The sequence below is a fragment of the Mus musculus genome, chromosome 18 (assembly GCF_000001635.26).
Source record: "Mus musculus strain C57BL/6J chromosome 18, GRCm38.p6 C57BL/6J".
NCBI lineage: Eukaryota > Metazoa > Chordata > Mammalia > Rodentia > Muridae > Mus > Mus musculus.
In genome coordinates, this window is record NC_000084.6 from 42,729,552 (window position 1) to 42,754,802 (window position 25,251).

Consider the following 25,251-nt stretch of genomic DNA (forward strand, 5'->3'; position numbering starts at 1 on the left):
GCTCAGCTCTTTATTACATACACAGTATCTCATTGAATCTGCATACGAACCACAGTGAATAGTGACAACTGTCACCTGTATTCTACAGATAAGTCAAATACCCACCATCCCCATCGAGAGAGGAGTATAGATGTACATCTAACCAACATCAGCCCGCTCAGACCTTCGTGTTCTTCATTATGCTTCTTTGAAGTCTCCCAAACCTCTGCACTTTTAGAACAGCAGGGCATGTGGACACCTCTGCAACCTGGTCTGATTCAGGGATGGGGAACTTGAGTGAGAATAGAGCAGCCAGTGTGTGTGGGCTCAGAAGGAACACAATTAAAGACTTAGTGCCCATCAGTACAGGATAAGCCCTAATAGCCCAGGCCCGTGACCAGCAGAGTGTTTGAAAGCATCTGATGAACAAATAGATGAATGAATCAAAGAATGAATGAACCCATGAGCCAATAGAGGCACACAGTGATCACCAATGGCCTCTTCTGCTTCCGTACATGGGTGAGACCCTCTCTCCCTGCTGACATGTGCTTCACAGCTGGCTGTTCCCTTTTCAGGTTTGGCCCTCTGTACAGCAGCTGGTGTCTGGAAACACATACTTCCCAGTGCTAGAAGACCTGTGGGGTTAGGGCTGGTCCAAACATGTTCTTACTTTACTATTTGCACTATACAGATTCAAAAGAAACCATCCAGTCTTCAATCACTTCTACCTATAACTAGAGAAGTGGTTTTCAACCTGGGGGCCATGATGCCTTTGGGAGTCAAACTACCCCTTCACAGAGGTTGCCTAAGACCATTGGAAGACACAGATATTTGCATTGTGATTCATAATAGTAGCAAAATTACAGTTATGAAGTAGTAACAAAAATAACTTTATGTTTGGGGGATCCCCACAAAATGATGTGTTATACTAAGGGTTTTCAGCATTAGGAAGGTTGAGACTACTAGAGAGTCTTCTCTTAATGCTCCATTTTTAGAAATCCATTTTGCTAATAACCCTCTCTGAGGCCTTTCCTGGCTTTCCAAAGCAAATGCCATCCATCTCTTTCTCCTTTGGACAAACGACAACTCCATGTCTATCTCTGTCTGAGCATTTGTCCTAGCCTGTGTAGGGTTAGGGCCATCTGAGTGTGAGTCCTCAGCAGGCTATGCACATCTGGAGGGCCTTAAGGAAGCCATACAGGCTGAGAGCAAAGTCTACATATGTGCTGAGTGTAATAGCCACAGGGGGAAGACTTTCCAATCCTTCTCTTTCACATTCACAAGTTCATAGACAGCAGGGCTTTTAGTGGCAGGGGAAAGAAAGGAAAAACAACTTGTCTGACTAAAGTTCAAAAGGATTAAGTGAAGGCTCTGTTTTGAATACGGTTTCCTCCAAAAAGGACTCATGTGTGGAAGGCCTGGTCCTCATGTTGGTGGATCTAATCACGCAAAGGTGACTGGGTCACAAAGGCTTCATCAACAAGTCAGTGTGTTACTGAGTTCATAATTTGGTGGAGTTTTAGGAAGATGGGGGACTGATTGGAGAGAGGATAGTCTGAGAATGTGTATTTGGAGACTATCTTGTTTCTGGCTCCATCTAGTCTGTTTCGTTGCTTTCTGAGCACCATGAAGTGAGTCCTCTCTACATCTGGCTACTAACATTACTGGCCACTAACATCTTCCTCAGTACAACCTGGAAGCAATGGAGCCAGCTGATCCTAGGCAAAATCCTGTCAACTGTGGTCTAAATCAAATGGTTCTTCCTGGAAATAGTTTTCTGTTAGTTAAAATAGTACAAAGACAAATGCAATAACCATGGAAGATTCTGGTAAATGGCAGAGTACAAACCTAGGTCTGTTAGATTCTGAAGCTTGGGCTCTGAAGGGCAAAAAGTCAAACTTTCTACCCGAGCAGTCTTGAGCCCCACCCATATTCCAACTACAGAAGGTGTTCAAGACATGCTAGGTAATGTGAGTAGACAGGCTAAGAATACAGCGACGTATGGCAGTGGCCATGTGGCAAGTCCTTGGGGACAAAACAGAAACATGGATTTGTAGTCATTAGGGCCTGGCACCTTTCCCGGTCCTCCGTCTGCCACCAGAGATGGGAAGGCTGAGGCTCTGCCCAGTGTCTTCAACCACATATTATAGTTGTAATCTGCTGCTGTGACCAGCACATGCCAAATTTCAGGGGGGCAAACCCCTGTCTCCTGTTAGCCAGGCTGCTGAAAGGCATGGCTGGGGCAGTGACACTCACCCGCAGGGTTGTGATGGTGGCAGGATCCCGGAGCCGGCCCTCCTCATCTTTCAGGTTGTAGCCTTCTGGCCTCTTATCCCGCTCACTGACTTTCCACAGCTTCACAGTTTTATCTGTGGAGGACAATCAGAAGTCATGAAGGCAGGGCAAGGAAGATGGTGGTCAAGCAATTATATAGTAAGAAGGGCTATAGGAACCAGCCCCTCAAAGGTCTGTCCTATGTAAATCTCATGTCATTTGAAGGCAAGGCTCACAAGGCAAGACAAAAGCAGACTGTTTTGGGACAAATGGCCTTCTCTGATGATGCAGTGTTAGAACAGATGCCTTACATTTTAATTTGACTCATTCAGTAAAAATATTGATTGAAACTGAGTAAGAATAGTCACATATATAGCGTTCACTCTGTAGGTGTTAGCACATGGAGCATTTTAATATAATGTTCATGATCGCTTTGGACAGCAGGACACTGTTACCATCTCTATTTTTTAGCATCCACCCTCCTTAGATACTGTCCTCACCATGCCCACAAAGGCCCTTCACAACCTACACTCTTGACTTCCTTGACTCTCTTATACTGCTGACCATTCTGTTACCCAACTCCCTGTGCTACTGTCACATGGCTTTTGTCTGCCTAGGCCACTAAGCACATTTCTGCTTCAGGCTCTTTGAACATACTGTGCCTTCTGCTATTGTCTGTCTCTGTGTGTATGTATGTATGTATGTATGTATGTATGTATGTATCTATCAATCATCTATCTACTATCTATTTATCATCTATCTATTTACTATCTGTCTGTCTATCTTTTTTCCTTCCATCTGGCACCGAGGGTTAAACCCAGGGCTGTAGATGCTAGAAAAGTCCTCTGCCAATGAATTATCTCCCCACTCTCTCCCCTCCCTTTCCTCTTTCTTCTCTTTTCTCCTCTCCCCTCCCCTCTCTGTTCCAATCTCCCCTCTTCTCTCCCCGACCTCACTTTTCCTTCTTGCTGCTTCCTGATAGTTCCCAACTGTAAACTGTAGTTTAGACCTGTTCTACCACCATGCATCTCTTGATGACACCTGTCCTCTTCCAAAGCAATGTAACAAAAGTGATAACTCCAATGCCTCCCGGTGCTGAGAGCCCAAGGCCATGATGGAGGGAATCTGGGACTTGGGAACTGGTGGGGCATGCTCCACCCAGGCTCTCTAACTTCTACCTTTTTAGAAAACATGTTTGGGCTAAGCCAGTCTTGTCCGCCTGCCATATGGCCTTGGAGTCCTTCCTTATCAGATCACACACCCTCAGTCTATGCTTGTCTCTGCCTTTCCTTCTGAAAAGCAGGGGCACACTTAGTTTCTCTATATTTGTCTCTATTGCACAGGATTTGTGCAATACTGTTGAGCCTAATTCCCACTGCTGCCTGACAGCTGTTAGGTCTCAAACCCTGGACAAAAGGCTGAGATGCTTATTAACATATCAAAGCAGACTCTGGCTGCCAGGTTCTCCCAGCATCCTTCAGTCTCTACCTGTTTCATAGTCCTCCTGGATAGCCTACCCTGTCCTTACCCTGACCTTTCCAGCCAAAGGGCTAGACTGCCTCTTCTCCTGGTTTGTCTATGCAAGTCTCTTGGCCCAGGGCACCTCTCTTGGTCTGAGACTCTTCTGTCACTCTCCCTCCCCCAATCTCCTTACATGACCTGACTCAGTCTGGCCATGTTTACTCTGGGCCTCTGGATTTTTTTTTTTAACCTCATATCTACAATACTTCTTATCCAGCATACCTAGAAGGAGTCATGGCCTCTTTTTCCTTTCTTATTTTTCATTCAATAGGCATATGGTCAAGGACTATGGTCCTTGTGAGAAGGCATGTACAAAATAGTCCTGGAGTCAGAAATGATCATCAGGAAACAAGGAAGTGCAGAATGCCTACTTAAATCTCAATTTCAGCATGCATACAACCATGCATTTCAAAATTACTTGGTAGTCACTCTGTACTCCAGTTTATTCATAAACCGGTAGAAAGGTCATCTTTCTTATGGGGTATATTAAGATGGAATAAATCAGCATGTTTAATTGTGTTGGGCTAATGATAGTGTCCAAACAGTAGCTATCATTAGAAGGAGCATTCTGTGCCAAACATCCGCAGAAGGATAGGTAACTCTCTTGCTGTGAGCGTCACCCCAGAAGGATGTCTACACACTTCTATTTTCTGGGGAGAAAAGCTGTCCCTCTCCTTGCCTGTAAGAGGACTTCTTCGGTTTTCTGTCTTGCCTCCTCTCTTCACTACTCAGCAGGTTCCACACTGTTACTTCCCAGCTTGTTCACCTTTGGGAGGACCCCTCTTGCAAGCAGAGGCACATGACCTCACAGGACTTCATGACTTCATGTCTTAGTCTTAGAGGTCTTAAAAGTATCATGTTGTGGGCTGTCAGCAGCTATGGGGACATTTTAGTAAAAAGCCATTTTCACACACCTAGGTATTATTTGGGCTTCCAAGCCTTTTATCATGTTTGGCCAGACTGTTCCTTGTGGGATCTGTGGATTCTCAGCTCTGAGCTCACCCTGACTTGTGCTGGGGGTTGGGGAGGGGGAGAGCCTGTCCCAGCTGTGGGCTTAATTTAGAAATTGCTAGCTCTACGCTCACATCCCTCTGGTCCCAAGCTCTCCTGAGATCCTGTTCACATGGGCTGCTTTTTTAGATTGAGAGAATTAAACACGGACCTTATTCATGGTCACTTGATTTGCTCCTCATTAGCTGTGCCTGAGAACAATCTATGAACCCGTGAATTTCACCACCAAATCTTTCCTGTTTCTTGGCCTTGAAATGGGTCTAAATTTGTTTACTTGCAAGGCATTTTAATCTTATATTTTATATCATAAATGGTAAATTGCTATAGAGATAAATCAAAATCACAGAGCAAACACAAGGATAAAAGTTACCCATGTGACCTCCAGTTAAAAATAATCCATGATCAAATTTTTGTATATATTCTTTCTTATTTTTTGGGTGGTGTCTCCCTTATGTAGCTCTGAGTAGCCTGGAACAGAGACCACCTTCATCTGCCTGCCCAGGGCTGGGGTGGAAGGCATGCTCCACCATGACCATCTCCTGTGTATATCCTTATATTTTCTGTATGCAGTATTTTGAGGCAAGGAACTACAATGACATTATGTATAATAAGTTGTGTATTTAATCATTTCCTTCCTTTTATTATATAAGATGTAACTGGAAAATGAGAATGAGCAGAAAGGTTAAGAAAACAAACACTTCCCTTAGTTCCTGTAGATTGAGATTATTGCGTACTTTTTTTTGTATAGTCTTCTACTATTTCCTTGTTTAACTATTTCTAACAAGTGATAGGCCATGTGGGTAATGTATGCATTTTACCTGAATGTATATTATATACCAACAGCTATCCATATAGATGTATTTCCTGAATCTATGACATGTAATATAATATACTACGGAATATATTTTGTAGTATGAATGTGTTAACAATTGAAAGCCTAATAGTGGGAGACTTATTGTTAAACCACAGAAGAATCAAATCATATGAGGGAATAATATGCAGGTATTAAAAAAATATGGTATTTTAATAAAAATTAGCTAGAAAAGTATTTTTGTTGCTATATTATTAAATTTTGAAACCTGGCTTAAGAACATCTTCTAGAATATATCATATTTCTGTTAATAAACACATTATTTACATATTTTTCTTTTTCCTCTAAAAGACACTAGCAGTGATTCTCTCTGTGTCGGGATATACACTGTCCTTGTTTTGTGTCCAGGTATTTGCTTAATTTCCACCACGAACACCTTAGTCCTCTGCCTTTCTCAGCATACACAGCCGGGCAGGATAAGTAACCCAGACAGTGCAATGTGTCTTTGTGTGGCAAATAACTTCTCGGTCTATTTCACAATGGAATGTGAGCTTGCTTTTCTTTAAAAGTTAGGAAGTTAAAAAACCTATTCTAGTAGAATTAGTAGCTATTCTCAACTAATGAGATAAGCACCCTGTCCCTCCAAAAGATAATTGATGGAGAATTCAATCCAGTTCCCCAGGGTTGTGTTGCCTGGGGTCGTACTTGACTTTATTATCACAGCATTTTCATTTGACTCAGGATCTTAAAGCTTTGTGGGGGGAAAAAAACTCTAAGGAGCATGCAGCTGTTAATATGAGAAATGGCATTTTCTTTCTTCTGGCTTGTTCTCTGGGTAGTTTATCATCACGTGTGGCAGCTTAAAACACAACATTATCATTTATCTTCATGTTCTCTTTTATATAGTCATTCCCATTGTCCTCCATTAATTTTTGAATGTTAACCTATTTGGCATGGGGGTATGCATGGATTTTGAACCTCAATATTAGTATAGAAAAGAAGACTGCATAAGAACATGGGAATTTTCCTTAGAAAAGTCTATTTGAGATGCAGTTGACATGTGAAATAGCATCCCAAATGGGAAGATAATATCCTTGTTAATCAAAAAACTATTTAAAAACTCAATTAACAGAACATTATGCTATATAATTAATCTTCATTGAATTTCACTTTCTTTCCCATCCCCCCTACAAAGTACTTAATAAGCCTTTGGATTTTTACTGCAATAATCAATAGGCTAAATTTCATAATATAATGTAATCTAGCTATGGAAGACAATCAGACACTTCTCTGCGACTGAAGTAATTACATTAAAACTACCACATTAAAACTTCCACTCTGAGTAGTATGAAGCAACAAAGTCTTTGCGTGAGATATGAACAGAAAGCAAACACAAAGAATACATGGAAGTGAAGTGCAGTGGTTTGGCCTCCAAAAGATCAGGGCTGCAAAGAGTAAACAAGACAACAGAACAGAACAAAGCAGCTACAGGAAGGAATGACATTAACTGGAATCTTAAAATAAACAAACAAAAAAACCCCAAAAAACCAAAAAAGAAAAGAAAACAAAACAAAACACCAGATGAATAGAGACCTGGTCATATTGAGGTTTGCTTGAATAACTCCCAAATAGCTCATCTAGAATTATCATATTTTCAGATCTGTACACTGTCTTTATATTTGAGGGATTTGGTGACCATCTGAATTACATTCTCTCTCTCTCCTATAATATTGATCTATGACTCACTGTATACACTTTCAAAATTAAAATGATAAAAGGAACAAAGTTACAAGTGACCTACAACGCACAGTCAAGACTTAGTAATGGGAAGCTGTTTGCTGTGCATCTTTCTCGTCTTTAACAAGGAATATTTGCTTGATTTTATTGTAGACATTGTCTCCATTTTTCTGTTCTTGATATATCATTCTTAAACCACATTTCCACACGTGATGATGAGTCACTCTTCGTCTCCTTTCCTTGGTCTTTTGTTTTCCTCTCTGAATCCTCTGGTTACCATTTGCCATTAGCATTCTTCAGTAGGGACTGACTTCCAAACTGGCTTTTTTTTTTCTCTCCAGAGAGAGGTTAAATTCTTGGGGTATCATCAGCTTCCTTCATGGAGTGAATATATGAGCAGGCTTTAGTCACCTGCCAGTAACCTATCCTCTCTTCTCTATTCATATCAATTTATATCAACATAAAGGACACAGAGAGTTTGAAGGCAGATAAAGAGCCTGCTTCTTGATCAGCTTTTGGGAGCATCTCCAACTCCTCTGGTCTTGTGCTTGCGGCTCAGAACTTGATTTTCTCAGATACACAGACATCTGCTTTGCAGACCCGAAAATATACTCAGGGATTAATAACTATTTTTCCAAATGCCAACAGCATGTCGAGTTTCTTGAAATGCTTCCCCAGAATAACATGCAATGAATCTTAAGACAGGAAGTCACACTCCACAAACACCTGCAAGCAATCTACATTAAGAAACTGTCGATAACGGGCTCCACAAAACTGGGTCATAAATTCGATATTTAGAAACTGAATAGCTACTATTTACTGAATCCAAATTCTGTGTGCACCATGAATTCTGCTAAGCATCTTACAAACAGGGAATCTAAGTTTTTCACAAGCTCTCACAAGGGACAAAGGAACACAGAGGCTAAGGGAAAATTACAGGTCAGGACTGTCTTTGAAAATATCAAATAGGGGAAAAACAAAACAAAACAAAACAAATAAAACTCTCCTCCACATACCGTTGGTAGACAGAAGAAAGTAAGCTGCGTTTTGTTGAGGGAGCCATCTTATCTTATTGATTTTTTCTTCTATTTCTAAACTTTTCAGGTAATCGAACTCGGGTTCATGGCTCTGGAATGTGCTGTAAACATTGTATTCACCCCTACGATGAACCTGGTTTTTACTCTGTAGGAAGGTAAAACACACAGAGAATATTAAACCACTTAAAGCAAGTGCCAACTCACGGATTCTTTATTCCCTCTGAGAAAAGCCATTAGGGTCCCTCTGGGAGGTTGCATCAGAGAGAGACACCAAGCCACTGCAGCCGTAGATTCAGCTTTGGTTTACTGGTCCCAAAAGCATGCGCTCTGTTTACAAGTATCAGAAACACACACACCACGTTTGTAAGTTATATATTTAAAACTATATTAACGAAAAGAATATATCACAACATGTACATAGAAACAGAAGTTGCCAGGTATGGTGGTGCACGCCTTTAATCCCAGCACTCAGGAGGCAGAGGCAGGCTCATCTCTCTGAGTTTGAGGCCAGCCTGGTCTACAAAGGGAGTTCCAGGACAGTCAGGACTGCTGCTATACAGAGAGAAACAGTCTCAAAAAAAAAAACAGGAAAAAAGAAAGAAAGAAAGAAAGAGAGAGAGAGAGAGAGAGAGAGAGAGAGAGAGAGAGAGAGAGAGAGAGAGAAAGGAAGGAAGGAAGCAAGGAAGCAAGGAAGGAAGGAAGCAAGGAAGCAAGCAAGGAAGGAAGGAAGGAAGGAAGGAAACAAGTTAAAATAGGATAAGACTTTGTGGTCAATACAGATAGAAGAGCTACTATTAAATCTTTGTGCATTTCAGGAAGTGCTGAGACGACCATTCTGTGGAGGTCACACACACACAAACACTTCTATCAGTCCCTATGAAAGCTGCAAAGGCAACTTTCAATGCTCAGGGAATCTCAGAGGGGTAGGCAGAGATGGGAGGTGGACCCCAGAGGCTCGTAGATATAAGTGACTCTTCCAGGGTCACACAGCTCATAAGGAGCAACAGTCCCTCCCATCTCCCTTTCTATCCAGCATAAGTGATGAGAAGACCATCTGCACATGAGCGCCATCTGCATCATGAGGAAGTTGGGCTTTACCTCTGACTTTCCCCTAGCACTAATTATGCAAAGAGCAAACAGCAGGAGCTAAATAAATGATGAGATCCAGAGCAGAAAGCCAAGGGCCTGAAGAGAGGAGGAAAGTGGGGAAGAGGAGGAAGACACAAGGGGGAAGGTGGTATTACATGGATTTTAGAACCAGTTTCTCAAAGTCTGGAGATTTGGCTCCAAAATCTGTTCAAAAATTAAAATTTGGGTCTTATTAAACATATTTTAAATCAATGTTTGATTGTAAAGAAAAGGTTCAATTTAAAAATCTATGATCTTAGATGGACGCAGGACACCCGTAGGCCTATCTCAGCATGCCCAGGAGTGGGTGCTTCTGCTGAGCCTAGAAGTTTGCAGATGCTGAGGACCTAAGTCCTTTCAAGCAGTTTGTCTGGGAGCGACCACATTGCCTGAAGAGTCACTGCCCCCAAACGATGTCAGATGTCACGTGGCATTTGTCAGCCAGGCCATGTGTATATATCTGAACCTCTTAAGTGTCTCCCAAACTGAACACTGAATTCCCTGACCCTCATCCTTGCTGAGTTTTATGTTCCGGTGAACCCACCCACACTGCTTTGGAAGGTGTGTCTCCCATCATGCTCCTAATGAGTCAGGCTTCCCAGGTCTCCCAGTAAATGAAAATAGGTGAAACCTATAAATAGCTAGCAGAAAATGTGGGGTGGAATATGACTGGTAACACACAGCCTTGGGTAATTTATGCTAAATAGCTCCTCCAGTTCCCCTTAATCATAGCTGTGAACCTAATTGGATTTTTTTTTTTTAAATTGGAGATTTGAAAATCAGTTTTCAAAGGACGTTAGATGTTGACACCCTTGCTCCTCCCCTGCTCACTCTCTCGGAGCACCGGTCCACCTTAACAATAAATTTCTAAGGGGGTTGATTTGCTACCATCCAAATCAGACTGTCAAGTGTGGGTAGCATGTGCCAGACCAATTAGCACCAGGCAGCTCTGGAAAAAGCAGGAAAAATTCCAGGTCACGAAGAGCGATTCAGTTCTTCCTTGCCAACTACGTTTCCATGTTTCTGGGGCCAGCGTAATAGGCTGGGTGTCTGATTTAATGCTGAGCACTTGAATTTACACAGAACCCCGAGGGATTATGACGCCCTTATAGAAATTAATTGCAAATAATGTGCAATTACCAAATATATCACCCCTAAATGAGGCTATCCTCTTTTGAGGGGGAGGTGTAATGCAAATGGCTTGGAGGCACAAAGTGGGCATTAAATTGCTCGGGAAGTCTCTTGTGAAGTCTTCCTCCCTCGCGCCTCCCTGGTGCCCAGTCAATCTCAGAGGCAGGCAGCGGCAGATGGGAGAGTTGTTAGAATACAGACAACCCTGCAGGAAGGACTAGAGTGTGCCAGGGGAGGCAAAGGAAATCAAATCGGGCCATAATTCCACTCTGGAAAAAAAAAGCAGAAACAGGCACAGCAGCGGGAGCATCCTCAACTAATGTGAAAGAGAAAAAGAGTTCCTAGAAGAACCCAAGTCTCTGGAATAAACCAGACATGGCATTATATAGTGTATCCAGCTTCAGGGACACACACCAGCCTGTGCCATATGCTGGGCTAGGAAGCCTTTTTGGAGGGTTTTGCCCTTTAGTAGTCTGAGCAACACTTCCTTCTCTATTGACCCAACATGCCCTCTTTTCAACTGTTGTCAAATAAAGCTTTTTTCCTCTCCTATGTATTCTGGCAGTACCTGAAACGAAGGGAGATTGAATTTCAACACCTGGAGGATAGATCCCAAGACAACAGCTGGAGCTTGCTCCTCTGTACACACCTGTGGAATTTTGCAGGTCAGATGAGAACAGCTGCTGTCTCCCAGTGTTCATTTGTAGTAGGATAAGGCCCTGCCCAGGGAGAACCCCCTTCCAGGGGCTTTTGTGAGCTTGAACTTAGAACTGTGGATGCTAATGACTTTTTGGCAGTTTTACTGTTGGTGAGCAGGCAAGGTTAAGGGCGACAGACACATGAGGATTAAGGCACAGTGGGGGGGCCCTTTTAAAAGGGGAAGAAAATGAGAATTTCCAATTGGCTGATACTTACCTCCTGTTCTCGCTGAAATATTACGACCCGACCCCCCTTGTCCCCCGTCGCTAGTAACTCTCCCGTGTGGTTGAATTCTACCGTAGAGATAATGTCAGCTGAAAGGAAGAAGAAGACAAAAGCAATTTAAGTAACTGCACACTTACTTTGAATGGATAGATAATAGACACACTTTTCTGTGCATTTAAGGGCTTAGGGCTCCGGCTGTGCAGTGGAATTTACAGGGTTTTATGTTCTGCATTTTAAGTACCACTTGAAGTAGCAGTTGGGAAAGCGAATTTCCTAGGTGCCCCCACCGCCCTGTGGGCTCCTGGAACATCCGAGGTGAACAGAGGGGCAAGGCGTGTTCACACCCTTTGATTTCATGCAAGAGAAAGCGAGTTTCTCTTTAATCATGGAAATGGTTTTTCTTTGCTCATTTGCATTAACCACAGACCCCTCTTCCACTCCCAGAAAATCCCCCAGACAGGAGTAAATGTGGTGGTCGGGCTTAGGACTGAGCATTGAGGGAACCAGGGTGCAGATGCTGATGCCAATGCCAACCACAGCAGAGAGTACAGGAGTGGCTGGGGAACCCCACTAGTCCCCCAACTTCACTAGGGCTCTCCCCTCTTGCATAAGGCCAACACATCCTCTGATGAGCACACTCTTTTCCAGGCCTGGGTACTGGAAAGACAGTGGCACAAGGTCAGGGAGCAATGGAGAAAGATGCAGGCACCAGGGACCCAGAGCACAGATAACTGGAAGGAAAGTCAGCTTCAAATGCCAGTTACCCCATGGCCCAAGGACAGGTGAACTACCTATGACTGGATTTATTAGGGCCAGAGATTAATTTCTCCCACAACCAATCTTCCAACAATTGGAGAGTGCAAGTGAGCTTAGAGAGAAAGAAGAAAGAGTATAAAATAGAAAGGAAAGGAAAAAGAACTTAAGAGGCAAAGGATTGTGACTATGCTATCTGCCTGAGGACTGGCTGGAGCCTGAACCTATGACAGCAAAGGCAAGGGTGAGGTGGAAAACCATGACAGCGATCCCTGATGAACTCAAGTCTTACATCTTGTGTGTGTATCATCATTTTAGGATGTTCTTGGTATGCCAGCTTTATTTAGACAGATAGCGTAAAATTCTCCAGCACACATAAGGTGTCTTTTCTGGATATTGAAAATATTCTTATTTCTCACTTCTTGTGGGGAAGCAAAGAGAGGAAATCACAAGCCTTCATCATCTGTGATGTGTCACTCACTCAACTGAAGTGTCCCTCAACACTTAATGAGAGTCCAATCTTTACTCCTTATCAAGAGTCAGTTCAAACACTCCAGGGCAAGGAGGGAACATGATACAGTGGTCTGTCTTAAGGAGCAAGTATAGCTCGGCACACGCGCTATCTGTTGTCCTCAGTCTTTGAGGAATTAACACCCAGATGTCTAGAGCTTAACACAAACATTTCAATTCTATATGACGATAATGTTTTCTTTTCAACACACAACAGTCTTCGGCATCTCCCCCTTAATGAGGCATCTTTCTGCCTTTATTTGCTGAGATCTGGGATTACAGGTATAAAATCTTGATCGCAGGCTGAGGGGAAGGCTTGGTGGGTAAAGCCCTTACTGTGCAATCATAAGAACCCAAGCCTGGGTTCTCAGCACTCATATTCAGCTGAGTATGGCAGTGCCCCTCTCTAACCCTGGGGCTAGGAGTTAGAGACAGGAAGATTCTGGGGCCTTACTGCTCAGTTAGTCTAGCTAATTGGTGAGCCTTAGGTTCAGCGAGAGACAATGTCTCAAAAAAAACAAGGAAGAAGACGGGTTCAGGATGAATGGGAGAGGATAAATGAGGGTAGAAAGGGTGTGTATGATTGAAATACATTGTACACATGTATGAAATTATTAAAATAATTTTAATGTATATTTTTGAAAAAGAAAGAAATGGAGGAAAACAGGGAATGACAACCTTTGATCTCTGCAGACACACGCTTGAAGGAATGTGCTGCACTCTCACACAAACTTGGTGCCCACCCAGGCATATCCCCTTCCCAACACAAATCTTGTCAGTGGGTTGCATATGGTCTGTGGGTCAAGTGTTTATGATTTCTGGCTTATAATCATCTTCACTTAGATAAGGCGACTTCATTCCTTATTGATCTAAACTGGAAATCAATTCCATCTTCTCAGGAAATGAAGCACAGAATAAGCTGTGTGGTTGCTAAGCACTTGATATACCTTTGGAAGGCCAATTCACATAGCTGGCACCCATGAACCAAGGTATAGCAAGGCCCAGCATGGCTGGAGAACTTGCTATTTCACAGAAAGCATCTAATCACTGGTCTTTCTTAAGGCTTGTGTATTTTAACAGCTTTGCGGGGAGAAGAAGTCAGCTGTCAACTGTCTGTCGTTGCCTTAGAATGCCCTCTCTGAGACAGACTGAGGTTAGCATGCGCTGCTGACATCTCTACTGATTCTGGCCTTTCAGTGGGTACAGAAATAGCTTTCTGACCTGCCTAGAGTCCAAGGTGGACTTGGCTGTCTCTTTTCACTTTCTAGCTTCTGTCAAGTACTAAGGAATGAATCATGGCTCACTGCTCAAATTGCTCAAACGCTAACATTACACACAGACACACAGACACACAGACACACAGACACACAGACACACAGACACACAGACACAGACACACACACACACACACACAAACACACAGACACACACACACGCACACAGACAGACAGACAGAGACAGTCAGAGAGAGACAAAAAGAGAGAGACAGAGAGACAAAGAGACCCATGGAGACACAGGGGTGGAGGAGGGAGGGAAATAGAGAGAGAGATAGAGACAGAGACAGAGATAGAGAAATAGAGGACATATTAGCAATGAGAAGGTGGTGGAAAGATCTGGTTTGGAACAAAAATTGCCAACTTCACATCATCTTTGTGTTTTTTTTTTTTTTTTTCTTGTTTGGTTTGGTCTGGTTTGGTTTTGTCTAAGGCAGGCCACATGTAGTTCAGGCTTGCCTTGAAGTGGGATTTAGGCTGAATTCAAACTTGTGATCTTTCTGCCTGAGCCTCTGGGGTGCTGGGATTACAGGTGTGTGGTGGCAGGCCCAGCTCACTGGGGCTGAGTGTTAAGGTTCTATTTCTGTACAGTTCATGCTCTTGCCTTGGGCAGCAACATTAACACACAAACTCTAGACAGTGGGCTGTGGAGCCTCTCTACTGAGAGATAAAGGTGAGCTTTTTCCTTTGGGTGAAGCTGGGTATCAAAATAAAGAGTTAAGTAGTTCTTCAGACAGCCCTGGTTCACTTGTCAAGAAAAAGCCACTGTGAGCAAAGCAGAAACTGCTCTCCCAGAGACAAACACATGGTTCTACCAAAACTCTGAAATGCTCTCTTTAAAATCTACACAGCTGAAAATAGGGTGGGATCCAAGTTTAGATCACACAACCCCAGCCAACACCACTAGAACCTTCCATCATGGAATATAAGGTATTGTCCTAGACCCTAAAATCTGTTTCAATTGTCTTGCAGTTACCCCCGTTGTTCAGGGCTCTGTCTTCCTTGAGAGCCTAGCAAGAGAAAGGGTGACCCGGATAGGGTGACCTGAATGGGGTGACCCACATGGCAGAGTGTGTAATTCCTCTGTCCTGTTGCCAAGACTTCATATTTATTTTAAGCTCACCAGGCAGCTGTATAGGCGTTGCTGCAGTTGCTGCAGTTCAGTCAATGTCTGTCCTGAACTTTCCTGCTTCCTGACTCATTTATCACCGCAAAGCAGCTAGGCATAGCTGGAAGACTTCACCCTCCCATCCATCTCTACTTATCTCCATCTATGACTGCTTAATAATTAATAGAAAACTCATGAATCACCTCTGAATTCCAATTTCAACGTACCAAGACCACAGATGCCCATTCTCTTGTGTCTGAAACATGCTGGTAACAGAGCAGACCCATTGCTGCTCAAGACAGGAGAACTTCTGTGAGCCTAGAAGGAGGAGGAACTAGGCATGACCATAAGCTAGCTATCTTAGTGACAGCAACCTCATCTCAAAACATGACTGGCAGAAATCAATTCTTCCCCATGGGACTTTCACCTTTAGATAAGTTTCTAAGACAACTCAATATTGCATTAAATTTCATTTCTATCTAATTGTGCTGCCAAGTAAGAAAATAAATCCTTGAGCATTCTCCCTCCAGTTTCTATATGGGTGGAGATAAAGCACACACTGCTGGAAAAAACAAAAGCCCCAAACAGTGACCAGAGTCAAATGTGGTTATAGGGTTTCTAAAGGAAACTGTGTGTGGATTGAGATTGGCCGAGATCTCTGTCTGTGGTGATTTAATTTCCACAATACAGTGGCCTGCTAACCCTGTTTCTAGCTCAATTTGCCACTGTGAAGACTTTTTCCTTTTAAGAATCAATCTCTGCGTCTTACAAAAGTTTCGCACTAGTAATTTACTACCTCGGGTCTCCTTTTCCGTGAACAATGGTTATTGACTTGGCACTTGTATTCACAAGATGGGAGGCTGAAGGAAACAGAGGGAGTCCTGAGATTGCGACCTAGTGTTCCACAGTGTCACACCAGGCTGCAGTCGGGTCGGAATACCTGGTCAAAGGAGATGCGTGTGTGATTAGGTGACATATAGACTGGATGGCATTTCCAACCAAGGACAATGCAGCTTAGATTCAGAGTCCCAGCATCCACTGATAGAGAGATGATACTGACCAGGTCATTTGGTACTCCCTCCGAATATCAATCACAGTGATGGAAATGAATGGGTAAGGCAGCCAAGCCTTATCTTTCATCTAAACCACATTCCTAGGATAGTGAGCTATCTTCCCTACTGTATCAGCTTTTCAGCTCTGTCCACTCAAGCCTGGGCATTTCCCCTGACGACCGAGTCAGCTCAAGGTTGTTTTTGTATCTCTGCTTAGGACAAGAATGTTGAAAAGAATGGAAAATACACCTCACAGTATATCACAGTGGTGAAATTGTGGCAGTAACTAGCTAGGTTTGCATAGAAAAAGAATTGGGAGCATCTTTATAGGTGAAGTGTCTTGATTCATTAGTAGCAGGGACATCTGGAGACTAGGCACATGCACCCCTGCTATCTCTCATAAGGATCTCTAGTTAGACTGGCATTGGCCTTGTAGACCATTAAAAAATAGGAAATTCTTGGACTTTCCATGGAAATCAGTTACTCATGTCTCTGTGAAATTGTGATCTCCTTTCCTGGTCTTGGTTCTCAGTCTTAAGTTAGTACCCATGTTTTCAGGTCATTCTTTTTGGGGGGGGGTGAGGATAAGCTTTGCTAATTAAAATAGTACATTAGAACACACTTTCCATTAACACACTAGAGGGAGGTGCACAAATGTGGTTATGGCCCATCAAGAGGCAAGATACAAGCTACCTTCTTGCTTTTTCTGCTCTACATTTCTCATCTAACCTAGACTTGATTTCTGTTTCATTAACAGTGTCTTGGGAAGCTGAATCACTTTGCTCTAGTTAGAGCATCATGAATTGTGTCCACACTGGTTTTAACTTCAATTTGATGCTAGAGTTCCTTTCACAGGAAACTACAAGTAGAAGTGTTCCACAGTTCTATTTCCTTAGGATCATATCCCAAATACCTTGGTAGTTAATTAACAGTGTGGCAAACGGTAGAATTAACTGACAGTCTGCTCTTGTCCTCCAAGCTTAACAATGGCAGGCAGTGTGCAATTGCAGGGATTCTTGCTGGGTTACCCTTACACAGTGCTTCTTCCTCGCCAGCTTTCTACAGTCCAACTGTAGAGGCTGGGAAGTCTGGATATTTCCCATCCCTGTTTGTAGTCAGGTCACCGAGACCTGACCAATGAGATAAAGAGAAGTGTTTATGGGGTAGAAGAACTGCAAGGAAGGACTGAAGATTCTGATGGAAGGTTGTTTTTTAAATTTATTTTTACTATTTAATCATATGTGAGTACATATGTGCATGTGTGCATGTGTGTATGTGTGTGTGTGTGTGTGTGTGTGTGTGTGTGTGTATCTGTATGTGAGTATATGCATGTGAGTTCAGATGCCCACAGAAGTCAGAGACATCAGATTCCCATGGGGATAGAATTATAGGTGACTGTGAGCTGCCCAATATCGATGCTGGGAGGTAAACTTTGGTCTTTTTCAAGAGCAGTACACATTCTTAATGGCTGAACCATTTCTCCAGCCTCCTTGGGGGAAAGCTTTACTCTTGGGTTTCACTTATACGTTCTTGTGATATAAGTGTTTTGCCTTCTTGTGATTACATATGTTCATCTCTATGTGGGTGGCATCTATAATGTGATGTGGGATAACAAAGGAGGACTTTGTTGGTGACAAAAACACCAACAAACCCTGGTGACAGCTAGGGAAACAGGACAATATTTTTAATGACAAGTGGTCAGCTAAGACCTTCCTTAGGACATCTATGTCTGAACTTGTACCCATGCTAGTAGAATGACTTCCCTATTATTTGAATCTAAAACTATTCTTGTTGGCTTCTTTTTGTAGGGCTGAAGAAAAAACCTGGATGTGACTGTATCCCGGCCCTAAAGCCCTTAAGCATGCTGCTCTGTCTGTGGCTTCCTCCCAGTACTTTGCACAGGGCCAGACCATTAATGCATGCTGAACTGGACAAACATGGCTCCCTCCTTGCCCCTAAATCGCCTTCTTCCCGCTCTCATGTGCACAGATTTATCTCTATCACAGTTTTCCTTTCCACTTGCTTAATTAGCAATATGGAGTCCCTTGTGTCCCCTTTTCCACACGTTATGGAGGTGTGCATTACTTTTCAACCACACAAATATGAAAGCAGTTTCCTGTGAGAGAATGCCTATTCCAGTCTACACATAGCATCCATTATAAAATTGCGCCTTCCAAGAGAACCACACCCTTCTCAGGAGTTTTGCTTTCTCTGCTTGCATGCAGGGAGGGTCATTGTGCTTGCTGAGCTGTGAAAATCCAGATGGTGGGAGGAGGCAAGCCATGAGCACTGTTTTGTTCCCATTAGAAGGCACACAGCTTTCTGGGATGACCAGATATCCAGCGAGTGAGGTAACACAGGCACGTGTGGGCTGATGGAAGACGAGGATTCCCTACAGATGGAATGATACTTCCCCACAGGGTAGTGGGTCTTCACAATGACAAGTCTCTAAATTGCAGAAAAACGCAACGGGAAAGTGATAGCTGTCCAGACTTGCCCGAGAGCCTGTATAGGGAAAGGTAGAATCTGCTGTCAAGGTGTCGCCCATCTGTCACCTACTCTTCTGAAACATGGAGGGATAATGAACTACTCAGGTGATGCAAACCCTGCCCATCTTTCAGATCAACAATGCAGGGCGTCATCAGATCATCCAAACAAGGCAGGACATTTGTAGCTGACGCTGTTGGAGCTTCAGGTCAAAGAAAGAGAGAAAGAATGGTAGGTAGTTCCTTGTTAGGTGTTGTGCCATCCAAACACACTTATAATGACATCTGATTGGCACATTTTCAGTCAGAAATTGTGGTGTGCCAGATGCTCTGAAGTCAGTAAGACAAGATGTCCATTCCATGGAAGTTAAAAAACCCCTATTTGAGAGTTGGCTCAAATATCACTTTTCCAGGGAAACAGTGTGACTTCTCCCAAGGCCAGGCCAGCTCTCTTTAATTTGCAGCCTCATTGCCCCCCTTACTTCCTCTTCATCAGCTATCATCTCTCATCATTAGCACTTATTGCAGTGGTATTGGGATCATTTGAATGGCTCTCCCATGCACTAAACTATAAACTCCACAAGGAACCCTTAGTGCCTAGTTGAACGTCTCAGCATAGGACAGATGCCCCTCAATGTTCTGTTCTTTGGTGGATTGTGAAGGGAGAGCCAATATTGAAGAAGACTGTCACAAAGAGACCAAAATAAAAAATAAAAAAATAAAAAAGACTCCAAGCAAAGTAACAAAGAAACACTGGATGGATGCACAAAGAATTTTCTTAAGGTGTGTAGTTCCCTGAGAGCTCTTACTTGGAACAATGAATGGTGACTATAGAACCAGGTAGATGGGTCTGTGAAGAACAGGGTCCTGTGAGTCATAGGCAGAGAAAACACACAGTTATGGAAGAAAGGGGACCAAGGTAGAGTGACCTTTGAGAGCAGGGAGGTAATGATAAGACAGGCTGTGAATTCTGAGCTTATGGATGTGATATGAAAAGATTCTGATTAAGGACGATGTATTATTTGCATGCCATGGAACGAGAGCAATAGGGATATACTAAAAATATTCCCAAAGCACAGGTGGTCCTTGAATTTGGGACTATTCCATTTAGAGCACTGAGAAGTCACGGTAGATTGAGACCTAGGAAAAAGTTGTTGGAGAGAGGCTGTGGAGACAGCTTTTTTTTGGTAAAGTGCATACCACAGAGACATGAAGTTCTGAGTTTGGATTCCTAGCCCCCATGTGTGCTCCTTTAACCTCAGTGCTAGGCTGTGGGCGGGGACAGAGACAGGTGGGTCTCCAGAGCTTGCTCTCCAGCCATTCTACCCAATAGGCGAGGTCTAGATTTAGTGAGAGACTGTGTCTCAGAACATCTCTCTCTCTCTCTCTCTCTCTCTCTCTCTCACACACACACACACACACACAGACACACACACAGACACACACACATGCTCACACATACACACTGTAGGTGGGGGGAGAGGTTGTTCTAAGATGCTAGTAATAGAGGATTTTAGACCATAGACTAAGAATCCCAATTTTCACTAAAAAAAGCAGTAAGAAGTTGCGGCTACAGATTGAAGTGACACATACACCTGTTATATCCTTGCATTCAAGAGATTTCTATTGTATACAGTAAGGGCAATTGAACATTAGGCCCACTACATTCCTTCTTAAATTATATATGGACCCAAGGAATGAATGAAAATAATAAGAAATGAATTGGCGTTTCCTCCCCTGAACATGAAGTTTCTATGGCAACATAAAGGTGCAGTAGCTGCTAATTTATATGACATTGAGGTAAGGTGGTTTTTAAATGGTCAACTAGGCCAACAACATTTTGACAGATTAGTTGAAATTTTGATGTCTTTGTTCCTGACCAGAAATTGAAGTGTTTTGAAGACTATGCTAAAAATATTATTCTATTTCAGTTAACATTTTTTCAACCTTAAAAGCAGACCAGACACACAGAGTAAATAGGAAGACAGAATAAATAGTGCCAATTTCACACCAATGGGACCCAACCTTTAATGAACATTCATAAGGAAAGACACTGTCATAGACATCTCTTGCTTTTCTCTCTCCATTCACAACTAGAAACTTTGAAAACACTTCATATTTCAGTTTCCAAAAAGTCAAATGCAACTCACACAGATTATATATTAGTGGAAAATATTAAACAGAAAAATCAATAAGGAATCAATTTTAATACATTCATTCATTAATCCATCCATCAATTTGCCATCCATCTATCCATCCAATAGATTTTTAAATGCAGAAGTCTGTGTCAAGTACTCTTTCAGGCATTGAGATAAGTCAGTTTAAAATGAAATGAAATAAAATAAAATAAAATAAAATAAAATAATCTGTCCACATAGAGCTCATGTTCTAGTTGTGGGGAAAAGACAACAGCCAATAGACACAACAAATAATATTTTATATTGTGTTCTGTGAGGATCAAATGGGAGAGTAGCAGAGATGAACAGTGTTGGGATTGGAGAGAGGCTGGAACTCAGACAAGGAAGCATCACAGACCTCAAGAGGTAGCTGAAAGTGGGCAAGGAGGGTTTCCAGATTGAGGGGCCAGGGAGAGATCCTAAGAAGGAACATGCATATGTCAAAGCATAAGGGCAACCACTTCAGGGCAAAGAAGGAGAAAATGAAGGAGGAACAATGAGAAGTCAGATCGTGCCAAGATCTTGCACAACACAGCAAGCACTTTGGCTTGGATTGAGTGAAACGGCCAGAACAGTACAATATACACGGAGGCCACCAAATGGCATGTTTAAAAGTGGTTAAAACAAAATTTTAATGGGGTCCCACCCTTAGACAAAGAACTACAGGCAACTATCTGATGCTGAGGGAGGGAGCATTAGTATTTCCCAGGGGTGAGCTCCCTGATGGGTTATCTAATAGCAACTGGTCAGCACTGTTACATACACACAAGCAATACCAAATAGGCACGGCAGGTTGTATTTATATGTTTATGCATATATAATGTGTGTATGTAACAATTATAATGAAAGAGTGGTCATCAATTTGAGAGGGAATGAAGGGGAATGAGAAGAGTTCAAGGGATAGTGCAGAGAAGGGGCTGCAATAAAGAAAAAGAAGGGGGAATGATCCAATCATTTTAATTAAAAACTTAAAAACTCTATTTTGTCATATACATTTTACTATACAGTAAAATGGAAGGCTGTTGGGAAATAGTCAATAAAGGAACAGTCGATTTTTATGCTCATCAGTTTGAGGCTGTGAGGCTGTGTATGGAGGGGTGCCGTAGAGAATGGAATATATAACCCAGGGGAAAGGGGGAGGCTCTCTGGTCAAGGCAGCTGCTGTGGAATCAGAGAGAAGCCACGTTCTGCATTCATGCTGAGGATAACTGACAATCAGGAATGTTTTCATAGTCTTTGCCCTTAGAGTTGTCATACTGGAGGTTTGAATTTTAAGGGTGAAGCAGGCTACTGCAAGATGAGCAGATGTTCAATTCCATGCATAGGAAATGTGAGAGTTTCTAAATCGAGCTGCTGTGTGGGCTGCTGGAAATAGGGTCTGGAGTTCAGGGATTCTGAGATCATTAGCATTCAGACAGCGTTTAAAAGCACAAGATGGTACGAGATCTCAAGGAGAGTGTTTATTGAAAGAAAAGACAGAACCTTTAGGCATTCATTCCAAGAAGATGAGGAAAGGGGCTGGAGAGATGTCTCAGCAGCTAAGAACACTGCGCACATGTACTGCTCATACATACATGCCACCAAACATAAAACAAAATGAATAAACATTTTTAAAAAGTTGGTGAAAAGCTTGGTGTCCTGACTGACGAGTGACATGTGGAGCGTGTCATGTTGTCTAGTACTGCTGATAGGCAAGGGAAAAGGCTCGAACACACCTTTGCAGTAAGACTGTAACAGTCACGTTTAACTTGGACAAGCATAATTTCTGTGGACCTGCAGAAATGTATTTAAAAGAGACCAGATGGAGAGAAATTCGAGATGTTAGCTATAAGTAAATATTTCAAAGATTGTGCTCTACACAACGGCAAAGAAATAAGCATGTATGTGTGTTCCATGAACACAGTAGTTCATAGCTGTGTGCTTCTCTAGTATGCATGAGGTCTTGGTTTTATCCCTAGGGCAGCACAGGAAGGGAGAAGGGCAGGGAGGAACGAAAGGGGGATAGTAAAGGAATTTATAATATTCCTGAAATAATAGCGAGCTTATATGTCAGCGAGAAAGTTGCAACAGCTGTGGAGAAATGAAGAAACAGGGTGGAATTGCTATATGAACACAGAACTGAACTCATGCGGAAACACATCTTACCCAGGACCTGTCACCACTAACACTCGAAGGAACATCTGTACAAGCTCCATTTCTACCCAATGCCAAAAGACAGATAGTAACAAAAAAAGTTATTGAAACCCTGTCTACACATAAATCTCAACGGGACTCTCGGGTCATTTAGCATTGAACTTAGTGTCACCAAACTCCACATTTGAAAAGGATTGAAATGGCATACTTTATGACATATGTATATCTCACCAACTTAAACTCAAAGTGGAAGGCAGCTGGAGGGTTCTAAGTTTCTCTCACAGTTTGGCAATTCAGAGATCCTCATGCAGCTGTGAGGAAACCAAAACCCCATTGTTCTTTTGCCTTACCCTCCCTTCCCTCCTCTCCCACCTTCCTTTCCTTTTGAAGCCAGGTACAGAAAGGGCTCTATTCTTTTAGCTACCAGCCTGCCTGCCAAGCAGAAGGCTGCTCACCTATGCACACTTTGAAGTGACGTGCAATTACCACGAGATCCCTTCCACATGGGCAGTCTGACCTGTTCGTGGCCCTTGCTTTCCCTATGGCATGAAAGCAAGTCTGTCAGAAGTGAAAAGAATCCCCTGCACACTCATCCTTGACCTGTGTGAGCTTTAAAGACATTTGTCAACGGCCAGACCAGGGTGATGGTGCCAAGTACAGTTCAGCAGTTTCCGTATGTGTCTTCCAGGAAGTCTATCCTTAATAGAAACTCTGGCTGCACTCTCCTTACTTACTGTGCTGTGTCTACAGGGGAAGGACTGTTATTGTCATGAAGAAGACTAACAGAAATTAATGAGCTATTGACTTAGCTCCAAGCACATTCAGTCTTAGGGAGATGCCACTATTGCAGATTAGAAAGGCAGACTTGCTCTCTGGAAATGTCATTTACTGAATTGCTTTATTACATTCCAGGCACAGAACTAGACCCCCTGTGGGTACCCCTCCTCCAAGGTCTGTTTCCAACCTCATCCAGTGAATACAGAGGCTGTGCTTTGGGTTTTATGTTACGTCATTTAATTAACACAACAATTCCTTGACCTTAAGATCTTTCTCCATTGTTCAGCTAGAGAAATGGTAGCCCAGATGGGTCGAATAACTTGTCCCAGTTTGGGAGATTAATGACTAGCTGAGATTTGAACCCAACTGTAGTTCCCAAACCTGCTTTTGTGTCAAAACATGGTTTTATTCTGTAATCGGGGCCATCCTGGAACTCACTATGTAGTGTAGGCTGGCCTCAAACTCAGGGTAGTCCTCCTGCCTTAGCATCTGGAGTTCTGGAATAGAGCCAGTGCACCTTTTTATCATTATAGATTATTGCATATGTATATGAACACATGCATGTATATGTATGTATGTATGTATGTATGTATGTATGTATGTATGTATGTGAATGTGTATGGCCATGGGTGTATGTAGAGGGAAAATGGCAACTTTACTTCTACCATGTGGGACCTAGGGACTGAAGTCAGGTGTTCAGGACTGCTAGCACGTACCCTTACTTTCTGAGCCATCTTCCTGGTCCATTGTTTTATGTATTTCAAGTTGTTTGAAATTGCATATTCATTTGTTTTGTGCTTTTGAATGCACGCATGTGCTTGTATGCTTGTGTGCATCCGTGTGGGCACACATGTGTAGCATAAGTATGGAGGCCAGAGGACAACTTGCAGAAATTGTTTGTCTCCTTCTATCACATGGGTCACAGGGATCAAATTCAGGTTGTCAGGCTTGGTGGCCACCACTTTTACTCACTGAGCCATCTTACAGGCCTGCCAAAAACCTAATTTCTTAATCATAGTGTGAATGTGTGTGTGTGTGTCTGTATGTGTGTGAGCGCATGCACACGTGCATCTGTGCACGCATGCGCACATATATGTATGATTTGTCAGAAAACACTTTGAGCCAGAACAGTATGTTTTACTTATTAGGGGGGGCAGGATGTGTCGTCTGGGCTCAGCCTAATATCATCTTTGTCAACACCTGATATTTTAGTCATGTTCAGTCCTTCACCCTCTTCTAGACACTCATGCTCTTAGCTGACCAACTCTCTCTACATTTCATTTTCCCAAGATTTGAGAATTAGTATCTTCTAGAAATAAAGCAAAAATGGTTTCCTTTAAAAGTTGGCTAACCTAGCGGGCATCCTCCTATTTGAGTATGGCACATTTAAATTGGGTTATGGTACAAATGCCAACAGATAGCTTCAAG

At 42.7% G+C, this 25,251-nt stretch overlaps 1 protein-coding gene across 2 annotated transcripts in view; it reads right to left on the bottom strand.

Annotated features, from left to right (window-relative positions):
- The window catches only part of Ppp2r2b (protein phosphatase 2, regulatory subunit B, beta), a 414,265-nt gene that overhangs the window by 84,345 nt on the left and 304,669 nt on the right, over nucleotides 1-25,251 (bottom strand). For both annotated transcript variants that reach the window (NM_027531.2, NM_028392.3), the window contains exons 2-4: nucleotides 11,545-11,642; nucleotides 8,350-8,515; nucleotides 2,236-2,348 (exon numbers count right to left, since the gene is read on the bottom strand). In NM_027531.2, the coding sequence (NP_081807.1) occupies nucleotides 2,236-2,348; nucleotides 8,350-8,515; nucleotides 11,545-11,642 (377 nt within the window). The remainder of the gene's footprint in view (nucleotides 1-2,235; nucleotides 2,349-8,349; nucleotides 8,516-11,544; nucleotides 11,643-25,251) is intronic.